This window comes from Geotrypetes seraphini, chromosome 4 (genome assembly GCF_902459505.1).
Source record: "Geotrypetes seraphini chromosome 4, aGeoSer1.1, whole genome shotgun sequence".
NCBI classification, from domain to species: domain Eukaryota; kingdom Metazoa; phylum Chordata; class Amphibia; order Gymnophiona; family Dermophiidae; genus Geotrypetes; species Geotrypetes seraphini.
In genome coordinates, this window is record NC_047087.1 from 109,168,035 (window position 1) to 109,180,557 (window position 12,523).

The 12,523-nt window shown below is 46.2% G+C and overlaps 2 protein-coding genes across 4 annotated transcripts in view; one reads left to right on the plus strand and one right to left on the minus strand.

Annotated features, from left to right (window-relative positions):
- POU2F1 (POU class 2 homeobox 1) overlaps positions 1–8,144 on the plus strand; it is a 488,200-nt gene extending 480,056 nt beyond the window's left edge. Inside the window, exon 19 of the mRNA XM_033941614.1 lies at positions 7,998–8,144. The gene's annotated coding sequence lies outside the window, so the exon portion shown is untranslated. The remainder of the gene's footprint in view (positions 1–7,997) is intronic.
- Positions 1–12,523, minus strand: part of CD247 (CD247 molecule) — a 170,715-nt gene that overhangs the window by 10,617 nt on the left and 147,575 nt on the right. For all 3 annotated transcript variants that reach the window (XM_033941618.1, XM_033941619.1, XM_033941620.1), the window contains exons 5-6: positions 10,324–10,359; positions 7,443–7,499 (exon numbers count right to left, since the gene is read on the minus strand). In XM_033941618.1, coding sequence (XP_033797509.1) covers positions 7,443–7,499; positions 10,324–10,359 — 93 coding nt within the window. The remainder of the gene's footprint in view (positions 1–7,442; positions 7,500–10,323; positions 10,360–12,523) is intronic.

Genomic DNA, 12,523 nt, shown 5'->3' on the forward strand with positions numbered 1-12,523 from the left:
CACAGGCTGCAAATACAAATCCTTTCTGGATAGAACCTTCATGTTCCAAGCAAGCAGACCCAGCAATCCTGGCTGGGAAACTACATAAATAGAGCCAGGCAAACCTACGGCGCAATCCGAAAATCAATTAAAACCGTTCTATTTGACAAATTCATAGCCTAAACAGATGACCTTCTCTCACTATGATATTTCCTCTTTTCAAATCTGATGTAATTTCTCATGAAACTCCTATTTCTTATGTAACATTTCTCCTCTTGCATTCTGTAATTCTCTGATTGTCCAGCCTTCTTTTGATGTGAACCACCTAGAAGTCATTTGACTATGGTGGTATAGAAAAATAAAGTTATTATTGTTATCCAAGGACAAGCAGGCAGCATATTCTTTACGCATGGGTGACGTCACCGACGGAGCCCTCGGTACGGACCTTTTTAACTAGAAAGTTCTAGTTGGCCGCACCGCGCGTGCGCAAGTGCCTTCCCGCCCGACGGAGGAGTGCGTGGTCCCCAGTTTCTTCGTTTCCGCGGAGCGAAGAAGACGTGTATTTTTTTCAACTCCATTGAAATTCTATTTTGCCTTCCCGCTCGCGTTATTTTTTCGTTTTATTCACCTTCGGGTACTTTTTTCTTTCAGTTTACAAAAAAAAAAAAAAAACTTTAATTTTTTCTTATTTTTCGTTCCTGCCCCGGCGGGGCCTGTTGTCACTATCCAGGCCTCGGGGTTCGATTTTGCGGAGGCCGTGTTCCCATTCATGCCCCCGCAGCCGGGTTTTAAGAAGTGCCAGCGGTGTGCACGCCCGATCTCCCTCACTGACCCACACAATTGGTGTTTACAGTGTTTGGGACCGGAGCATCGGGCGGACTCCTGCACCCGCTGTGCCACTCTTAAAAAACGCACTTTGAAGAATCGTCAGATCCAGCAAAATCTACTTTTCGGTGCCGGCCAGACTATGGACTCGACTTCTTCACCTGCGGTGCCGTCGAAATCGGCACCGACCACTTCGACACCGCCTGATCCGTCATCGGCGCCACCGGCGCCAGGTAAGCCGGCTAAGAAGCCTTCCACCCTTGAGCGCCCTCCCACTTCGGTGGCGACACCGGTCCTTTCGGCTCCACGCCGACCCAAAAAAACGCTCCGCCCCGATAACGGTGAGTGCCTCGTCATCGGCCTCCTCATCGCCGGGGCGTAGAGCGGCACCCATGGAACCAAAACAGAAAAAAGTGGTTCCGGTGCCACCCCTGGATGACCTCATCGCGGCCATCCTCCAGGACAAGTTGCAAGAACAACTGCAACAGCAACTTCAGCAGCTCTTGCCTTCTATCTTGGCACCACTGCTTTCGGTACCAGACCGGCCCGAGCCCCGCACCGTCCAACCGGTATCCACTCCATCGGTACCTTTGGACTCCTCCATGCCTATTCTCTCGGCGTCACATCTCCATACCCATGCCGAGAGTCTCGCCGTGGCGACGGCCGATCCTCCTCGGGACCGGACAGGGCACCGGTCTTCCCGTGACCCTGACCGGCACCGTTCTTCCCGGGACCGAGACAGACACAGGTCTTCATCCCCCGGTACCGTCTCGGTACGCTCAGGCAAGTCTCTGTCTAAAACTCACCATACCGAGCCTTCCACTCCGGTCTCTCGACACGCGCACACCGATGTCAGAGACCCGGACCTATGGGAAGAATCCCCTCCTGGTACCGAGGAGGACGCATCGTCGTCGGACGAAGAGCCTTCGGCCCCCGATACCACATCTAAACCTGAGCAATCTTCCTTTTCTAAATTCCTCAGGGAGTTGTCGGGGGCTTTATCTTTGCCTCTAGAGTCTGACTCTAAGAAGTCACAAGCTTTCCTAGAGGCATTAGATTTTGATCAACCTCCCAAAGAGTTCCTAAAGTTACCCGTACATGACATCCTACGGGAAACTTTTTATAAAAATTGGGAGAACCCACTTACTGTCCCCGGGGCTCCCCGTAAACTGGATAGCCTCTACAGGGTTATACCAATCCCGGGATTTGATAAACCCCAGTTGCCCCATGAATCTCTCTTGGTGGAGTCCACCTTGAAAAAGACTCAGGGCTCCAGTGTTTATGCCTCCACCCCTCCTGGCAGAGAAGGCAAAACAATGGACAAGTTTGGCAAACGACTCTACCAGAATGTCATGCTTGCCAACAGGGCAAACAACTACTCTTTCCATTTCTCTTTCTACTTGAAACATCTGGTCCTTCAACTCTCCGCCATGCAGAAGTACCTGCCGGAGCACAAGGTTCCACTATTCCAGCAGCATATCTCCAGCCTGCTCCAACTGAGAAAATTTATGGTGCGTTCTATATATGATTCCTTTGAGCTCACCTCCCGTGCATCTGCCATTGCTGTGGCTATGCGCCGCCTGGCCTGGCTAAGGGTCTCTGATTTGGACATCAACCATCAAGACCGACTAGCAAACGCTCCCTGTCTTGGGGATGAATTATTTGGGGAGTCCCTGGATACAACCACCCAGAAACTCTCAGCCCATGAGACCAGATGGGACACTCTCATAAAACCAAAGAAAAAGGCTCCGCCTGCTCGTCCTTACAGACCACAGGCCTCATATCAGCGCAGGTTCTCCGCTAGGCCGCTCAATCCACCTTCACAGCAACCTAGGCGGCCCCGTCAACACCAGCACACCCAGGATGGTGCACAGTCTACTCAACCTGCCAAGCCTCTTCCTCCTGCCAAACCATCTCAGCCCTTTTGACTCCTCTCTCCAGGGCTTAGCCAGTCTTCCACCCTCATTGCCTCTTCCTCAGCCAATCGGAGGCAGGCTCCACATCTTCCTCAGCCGTTGGGAGGTCATCACATCAGACCAGTGGGTCCTCAACATCATCCGCCACGGCTACTCTCTCAATTTCCAGACTCTTCCACCAGACAATCCTCCCGTAGAGTCTGCTTCTCATTCACCTCAAACCCCCCTCCTCCTGAGGGAGGTACAATCCCTCCTTCTTCTCAATGCCATCGAAGAAGTACCTCCGGAACAAAGAGGCCGGGGATTCTACTCCCGTTACTTCCTAGTTCCCAAGAAGACAGGAGACCTCCGTCCCATTCTCGATCTCAGGGACCTCAACAAGTGTCTAGTCAAGGAGAAATTCAGGATGCTCTCCCTTGCCACGCTGTACCCTCTTCTCTCTCAACACGACTGGCTATGTTCCCTGGACCTCAAAGAGGCCTACACTCACATCCCGATCAATCAGACTTCACGTCGCTACCTGCGATTCCAGGTGCACCACCGCCACTATCAGTACAAGGTGCTACCTTTTGGCCTCGCTTCATCACCCAGGGTGTTCACCAAATGCCTCATTGTGGTGGCGGCCTTCCTCAGGTCTCACAACCTCCAGGTGTTTCCCTACTTGGACGATTGGTTAGTGAAAGCGCCTACGTCTCCACTTGTGCTACAAGCCACTCAACATACCATCTCTCTCCTCCATCTTCTGGGGTTCGAGATCAATTACCCCAAGTCGCATCTGCTTCCCTCACAACGCCTTCAGTTCATTGGAGCAGTTCTCGACACTACACTAATGAGGGCGTTTCTCCCCTCCGACCGTCAACGGACTCTGCTCCACCTTTGTCGTCAGGTACTCCTTCATCACTCCATTTCTGCCAGACAGATGATGGTCCTCCTGGGCCACATGGCCTCGACGGTGCATGTGCTTCCCCTAGCGCGACTCCACCTCAGGACACCTCAATGGACTCTGGCCAACCAGTGGTCACAAACCTCGAATCTTCTTTCTCATCCCATCTCTGTGACATCGTCTCTTCAGCGATCTCTACAATGGTGGTTGAACTCCTCAAATCTTTCCAGGGGTCTGCTTTTTCATCTACCCCCTCACTCCATGATCATCACCACGGATGCCTCCCCCTATGCATGGGGAGCCCACCTAGGAGATCTACGCACCCAGGGACTCTGGACCCCACAGGAGCATCGACATCACATCAATTTCCTGGAACTCAGAGCCATGTTCTACGCTCTCAAGGCCTTCCAGCACCTTCTCTGCCCTCAGGTCCTTCTCCTGTGCACAGACAATCAAGTCGCCATGTACTACATAAACAAGCAAGGCGGCACCGGATCTCGCCTCCTTTGTCAGGAGGCTCTCCGCATTTGGACTTGGGCCACGGCCCGCAGTCTCTTCCTCAAGGCTGTCTACATCCAGGGCGAACAGAACTCACTGGCCGACAATCTCAGCCGCATCCTTCAACCTCACGAGTGGACTTTGGATCCTCCCACGCTCCACTCCATCTTTGCTCGCTGGGGCACTCCACAAGTGGACCTATTTGCAGCTCCTCACAATCATCAGCTGCCCCTGTTCTGCTCCAGACTCTTCTCTCCTCACCGTCTGGCCCCGGATGCATTCCTGATCGACTGGACGGATCGGTTCCTCTATGCCTTTCCTCCACTACCTTTGATGTTGCGGACTTTATCCAAACTCCGCAGCGACAGGGCCACCATGATTCTCATCGCCCCTCGGTGGCCTCGCCAACACTGGTTTCCTCTCCTGCTACAGCTCAGCGTCAGGGAGCCCATTCCTCTTCCTGTGTTTCCTACTCTACTTACGCAACAACATCAGTCTCTGCTGCATCCCAATCTGTCTTCGCTCCACCTGACAGCTTGGTTTCTCTCGGGCTGACCTCTACAGAGAATCTATCTCAGCCTGTCCGTCTCATTTTGGACGCCTCCAGGAAGCCGGCCACCCTCCAATGTTACCATCAGAAGTGGACCAGGTTCTCCTCTTGGTGCCTCCGTCATCATCACAATCCCACCTCTCTAGCGGTGGAAACTGTGCTGGACTACTTGCTCTCCCTGTCCGATGCGGGCCTCAAGTCTACCTCAATCAGAGTCCACCTCAGTGCCATCACTGCGTTTCATGAGCCTATCCTCGGAAAACCTCTCACGGCTCATCCTCTGGTTTCCCGATTCATGAGGGGCCTCTTCAATGTCAAACCACCTCTGAAGCCTCCTCCGGTCGTCTGGGACCTGAATGTGGTTTTATCAGCCCTCATGAAACCTCCTTTTGAGCCTCTTGCCACAACTTCGCTCAAACTTCTAACATGGAAGGTGCTTTTCCTCATTGCCATCACCTCTGCCAGGAGGGTTAGTGAGATGCATGCACTGGTCGCCGATCCACCGTTCACTGTTTTTCACCATGACAAGGTGGTTCTGCGTACCCATCCTAAATTCCTTCCCAAGGTGGTCTCGGCTTTTCACCTCAACCAGTCCATTGTGCTGCCTGTCTTTTTCCCGAAACCTCATTCACATCCTGGGGAACAGGCATTGCACAGTCTTGATTGCAAGCGTGCCCTGGCTTACTATCTTGATCGTACAAGGGCTCACCGCTTGTCCCCTCAGCTCTTCCTGACCTTCGACCCTAATCGTCTAGGTCAACCGGTCTCTAAACGGACGCTATCCAACTGGCTTGCAGCTTGCATCGCGTTCTGTTATGCTCGGGCCGGTCTGTCACTGGACGGTGCTGTCACTGCCCACAGGGTGAGAGCTATGGCCGCTTCTGTTGCTTTCCTCCATTCCACACCCATTGAGGAAATCTGCAAAGCTGCCACCTGGTCCTCAGTTCACACATTCACTACTCACTACTGTCTGGATGCTTTCTCCAGACGGGATGGGCACTTCGGCCAATCTGTACTTCAGAATTTATTTTCCTAATGGCCAACCATCCCTCCTCCCTCTTTGTTAGCTTGGAGGTCACCCATGCGTAAAGAATATGCTGCCTGCTTGTCCTGGGATAAAGCACAGTTACTTACCGTAACAGGTGTTATCCAGGGACAGCAGGCAGATATTCTTACGTCCCACCCTCCTCCCCGGGTTGGCTTCTTAGCTGGCTTATCTTAACTGGGGACCACGCACTCCTCCGTCGGGCGGGAAGGCACTCGCGCACGCGCGGTGCGGCCAACTAGAACTTTCTAGTTAAAAAGGTCCGTACCGAGGGCTCCGTCGGTGACGTCACCCATGCGTAAAGAATATCTGCCTGCTGTCCCTGGATAACACCTGTTACGGTAAGTAACTGTGCTTTATAAGAAATAATGCTGTTACACTGGGAATAAATAGTACAAACTATGCTATTTACAGTAAGAACAAAACTGTATCATCTCTGTGTATTTTCTTCCTAACTAAATTAAAAATCAGATTAACTACAGAATGAAAAGAAAATAATGCAAATTTACAAGGATAGGTTAGGATATGCCTAAAACATGCATACTATACTTGATAAAGTTCTTTAAGTAGAAAATTGATTCTGAAATTCTTTTGTAAGCATGTTTTACTGCCTACATAAAACCAATAGAGCTAGAAACTGCTGCTTTTATTCATATATGCATCTAAATCATTTATAGACATCTCTCCTCTTCATACTCTGTAGAAATTTTCATTCCAGGATAACAGTGATTATCCTGGTCTCTAGTGTGAATATAACTATTGTTATAATGGATCCCTCAGAATGGGTTTTGCAGAATAGTTTTCTATTAATGTGACATGCCATTTAAAGAGGTATAGGAAAAAGAAGCAACTACTCCCCCTATGAGTAAAAATACGTTGAGCAAAAGAAACATTTTTCTTTGTTACTAAAGAATGACACGGGGACAAATTTTTCCCCGTCCCCACAGGAACTCAATTTCCTTATCCCGTCCCCACAAGTTTTGTCCCTATTCCTGTCCCTGCCCCATTCCTGTAAGCTCTGCCTTAACTGCACAAACCTCAAACTGAGGACAGAGCTTGCAGGGACAGGAACAGTGACAAAACTCATGGGGACAAGACGGACAAATTGAGTTCCTGTGGGAACGGGGAAAAATTTGTTCTCGTGTCATTCTCTATTTGTTACTGAAGAAACTTTGAAGTTCTGACAGAGAATGACACGGGGATCGGTACCCACAGAGCAGGGACATGGACAGCCTGCATGGCAGAGATGGAACCTGTGGGGATGGGAATAGGACAGTGCACATGGGGAAGGGGATGGGGACAGGGACAAACTTTGTCCCCATGTCATTCTCTACTGACAGTCTTGTCTCCCATTGTCGACTCTGGATCTATAGACTTAGATTTCTATTGCACATAATTATTTTTATGGTGTATTGCACAAATCTGGACCTGTTAATATTGTTGATGATTTTATATTGCATTAAATTTTCACATTGGAATTGAATTTATCTTCCCCATTGAATTATCTGAACGAACCCCGGATTTGCTTGTGCCACTTCTGCCTTATTTATCCAATGATTTTGCTTTTAGGTTTGTGGGCTAGTACAGTGATGTATATTATCCATATTTCTTGCTACTTTCTAATCTTTCTAGTGTCGTGGAATCGCACACGTTATTGTAGAGTGAAAACAGTTTGGCTCCACCAAGATCCTCACTGGTGCTGGCCTTTCAAAGTCAGAGCTGCTTCATTATACAAATGGAACTCACCTCTCCTTTTACCCTTATTTCACTATATGGTTCCCCCATCTTCTCCTTTTGCAGCGCCTAAAAACTCAAATTGGAGAGAGACAGATTAGTGGGTTATACTCAGGAAATGAAAACATTTGGAGGAAGAGTTTTCCCTTACTGTTAATTACATTTTGGCAATCATAATTGTCAGACATTGATGCACTTCAGATACAAAGGCTGGTCATAATATGATAACAGCAAACGATTGGACCATCCAGTCTACTTTGGGTAGCTGAGCTTATAAATTCTCATGCTCAACCCAACGCTGAGGAATAGAATTGTGTACAATAAAATATATTGAACTGTTTAGTACAAATAAAGTTCCATATATTAAATAGTTTACTAACATATTCATAATGTGAGAAAATGAAGAAAAGTTGGTACAGTCATTTAAGAAAAGAGCATTCCCACACTGATCACAATAAAGAACAACTTTTGCCATTTTAGGATGGGATATATTAAAGGTATTTTGTTCCAACATTTAATTTCAAAATGTTATATCCACAAAAAGAACCTGTTTGTTTACTATTCCAGAAATTGGTTCCAATGGAAAGAAAACTGACTTGAATTGGGTTGAAGGATGCGTAAAATTACAGGGCATGAAGACGTTTTCAGGGTATTCGCTGTAACAGTGCCCTGGAAGAACCACCCCACAGTCTATCGGAATCGCACTGCATCTCTTGTGAGCATTTATTTTCTACCTCTGCTTCTTGGAGGATAGCCAGCTCTTACTTTGCGCAATAAAGGAAAGAGGGAAGGAATGCTATCAATTATAACTTAGAGAGAAAGGGAGATCTTCTGATTTGGGCCTTTCAAGGTCTGATTTATTATGCTTTTTGATACTTTTTTTATGTACTCTTAAAGGTTTCTAAAATTTGTTTATGAGCTATCCAATGCCTATGCCTGAATATAGATAAATGTTTTTTTAACATAGAATGACCAGAACTAAAGATAGTATTCAAAATATGATTACACCATAGTTTTATACAGAATAACAGATAAAGCCCAAATTTGCCCATCCAGTCTGCCCTAAGGGTTCGTACTGCCACTCCATGCAGATTACCCCATGTCTTTTTGGGAGCATAATGTAGTCTTTTAACAGCTGATCTGGATTGAACCACCATGTTATACCAGTTCCTCTTTCTACAAGGAATCCTTTATATTTATCCAATGTCTTTTTTAATTTTGTTGCCCTTTCTGATTCCTTCACTTTGGGAGGGCATTCCAGGCATCCACTATCCCTTTAATGAAAACATATAGTTCTTGGTATTGTTTCTGATTCTCTACCCCCTTAGAGTTTTATATCATGACACTACTTTTACAAGCTCCTTTTCATTGGATAATGTTTGCTTTTTTTGCATTAATAATACCTTCACGTGTGTGTTTTCTAGCAAAAAAGGTTCCAGTACTGAAATGCCAAGCCATCATTCAGGGGTGGGGTGATCACTGAGGGGCTCACCCTACAAAAGCTAGGCCCCCTTCAACCAGCCACAGAATCTATGAAAAGAAGAACAGATATGCAGAGCCTGGTCCTTTTCATTAATACTTGGGGGACAATGGATCGATTTTAGCAGTTTCAATGGAAAAGGTGATGATACTCGGTACACTCGAGTACGCCTAGAAAAAAAAGGCCTTGCTTCACACACTTGTTCATTTTTCAAATTCTGCTATCTAAAATATAGTTTAAAATGCAAAAGGCAATTTTTGAAAACTGAACTAATTTCAGTTTGCTAAAGTCTTGTTCAATTAAGGCTTTTTACTTTTAAATTCTTTTGGAATATTTTCATAATTATTTTATTGCAGTGAAGGTATAGATACTGAAGGGAATAGACTTAGTAGAGACAGGTTGTTCACCCTCTCCAAGGTAGGGAGAACAAGAGGGCACTCTCTAATGTTAAAAGGGGATAGATTCTGCTTGCAAGATAGATTCTCATGGGAGTGGGGACTCTTGAGTGGTCGGACTTGATGGAGGGTTTTTGAGTGGGCAGACTTGTTGGGCCGCCGGCCCTTTTCTGCCGTCATACTCAATGTTTCTATGGTGGAAAACTGGAACCCTCTTCCGGAGTCTGTTGTAGGGGAAAACACCCTCCAGGGATTCAAGACAAAGTTAGACAAGTTCCTGCTGAACCAGAACGAATGCAGGTGAGGCTGGACTCATTTAGAGCACTGGTCTTTGACCTAGGGACCACCGCGTGAGCGGACTGCTGGGCATGATGGACCACTGGTCTGACCTAGCATCGGCAATTCTTATGTTCTTATGTTTACTCAGCAAAATAGAAAAAAATGTGCAAGAGTTTGAAGACTCTTACAAGGCATTGTAAACGTCTTTTTCTGTATTTTGCTAGCTGTACTTTTCTCTAAGGAGAAGGCATTATGATGCTCTCCATTTGGTTCTCTATTCCTTTCTGAATAATTCCTAACATTCTGTTTGCTTTTTTCACATTCATTTTCAACTGCCATTTAGATAACCAGTTTCTCATGTTTATAAGGTTGTTCTTCAACTCCTCATATTGCTCATGCTTTAACTACTTTACATAAAGATGTATAATCAGCAAAATTGATCACTTCACTTATTGTTCTCTTTTTTCAAATTATTAGTAGATTAAACCCTAGTCCAAGTACAGATGCCTGGAACAGTCCACTATTTACTTATCCTCTCAGGCAAAACTGACCATTTACTCCTGTGCTATTTCCTATCCTGTAATCCCAGTTTTCTATTCACTGCCTCCTAACGCATGACTTTTTAATTTTCTTAGGAAAACTCTCATGAGGGGCATCATCAAATGCAAATGCAATTAAGTGAATAATATTCTCAATAGCAGTCTGAAGTTGGTGAGATTTTGGGCTTGTTTTCACTTACGGTGTAAACCACGTCCTGGGGGTGGCTTCGTTTATGCTGTGAAAAAGAGAAAAAGTGAGATAGTGTAAGAGATGCTAAATGCACCTGAGCTCCCACCACAAAATGTATATATACAGTGAGAGATAAATTTGCATTCAGTAAAGCAGTTAATTTACATATGAGCAGTACAAATGTGAAAAGATCATAAGCTCAAACTTGAATCAGGTAGATTTTAGCTAGATTTGAGTTCCATATAATTTTCAGATTTTCAACATATTTTTTCTGGCAAATGTTATTTTAATAAGGTTTTCTGTTCTGCTTTTATCTATTTCAGTTCAAGGTTGGATTACATTACAAGAGGTTGGGTCAATTACCCAGGAAGTTGCAATGGACATTTGACATGGACATTCAATAGAGTTGCTACAGGTAGATCAGTACAGTTATTAATACAGTTAGGTCATAGTTACAAATACATAGTTATAACTTATAGCTATCTATTTGTAACTACTGTATGGCCTAACTCTATTAATAAGGTCAAGTAAGTCATTGTTGGCTCATCTTTATGTCCCATAGTTGCATTAGACAATTTAGAAATGAGCTTTTACAATTACCATTTCAGTTAACATTAAGGTTGTCTTCCTGTCTTGGTATAGAAATGCTTTTAAAAGTTTTCTGAACCTGAGATAGTGGCAGTTGGTTTCAGCATTTTGCCAATTTATATTTCTGTGCAATAGGGATGGTATGCTGAACCATAGGGTTGTCGATCTGTATTCACAAGCATTCTGCAGAAGATGTCAATCACAGCTTTTCAACTCCTCCTTCTCCACAGTCTCTGCTGCCCCTTCAGTTCTTCCTTCTGCAGGTGAGCATGAAGGTGTTGTTCTGATTGGTTTCATTTATTTATTTTGCGGGGGGGGAACAGGGGTTCGGTTTGTTCACAGTTTTTTACACAGTTCATGGGACTGCTATGCTTGCTTAGAAAGGAACAGACTGTTGAAGATTTGTGAAGCTCAGAGTTCCGGGCCCTCACACTCCCTCTCCCCCCCCTTTTCTGTATCTTCTGCAGCCCAGGGAGGTAGATGATCAGTCTGACTGGCAGCCCAAAGATCTCGGTGTGGCAGCTGGCCAGCAGCTTGAGGCAGAGAACACCTCCAGATCCAGCTATACTTTAAAGCATCATTTTCCCATCTCATGGTCTGTGAGTACAGGCTGTGACAGCCTATAGGGAAAATCAAGGGGGTGTCTTTGTTCCCTTTCTAAAATCCTATTTTTAAAAAAGATTTTGGTCAGCACTGAAGCATTTTTAAGCCATTTTTTGGTGCCAAAACCTTGCTGTGGCAGCCATCTTGGATTTCCCAAATTTTTCCCCCCTAAGTTCTCAGACTTTTCAAAACACCTTATTTTGCCTCAAAACTGATAGGGATGGAGTTCTCATATCCTAATACCCCTATAATGCCTTATTTGCACTGGATGGGCAGCTGAAGAATACCCTTGTGCCACGCAGCACATGATAAAGGGGAGGGTGCTTCAGGCTTAGCCCTTCTACAGGCCTCTTTTGGCTGGAGAAAGGCAGATGGTCTTATTCGGGGGGAATGAAACACCTTCTGGAGCCCCAGAACAGCAGCACTACACACTGTAAAGGCATAGATGCTTCGCAGCCCCAAGAAAAGGCCACCTTAAGGGGCAAGAAGAATTGCTCTCTCAGGCCTTTACCCCAGAGTTCATTAATCTTCTCTGGCAGGCTTATGCACGAGGCAGAAATCTGCTGGTCAGGTCCATAGGTGAGCAGCCCAGTGTGCAGGCCTCTCTGGATACTCAGAGCACTTCTTCTCTGAGAGTGGAGGCTATTCTGAACAACGATGGTTTATTGGACAGGGACTCAGAGAACAAGGGGTCGGATTTGATCCCTTAACCGTGCCAAAGTGAAGCTTCCCTGATAAAAGAAGCAGCCTCCCTTCTAGAGGATCAGGAGGCAGTATCAGCCATAGACCAGGGAGAGGATCCGTCCGTTCACCGACTTTTCAAGTCCTCTGCTTTGCTGGAGATCATTACCAAGTCCCTTCCAAAACTGAAGATAGACCCTCACAAATCCCGTCCTCTCAGTGTTCCCTTCGAGTAGGGTTCAGGCTCAACCCATGACTTTTCCATGGCACCCAGACATGAGGATTATATTCACAGAGCCCTGGGAGACCCCCCCAAAGGCTCCTTGAGAGTGGCTAAA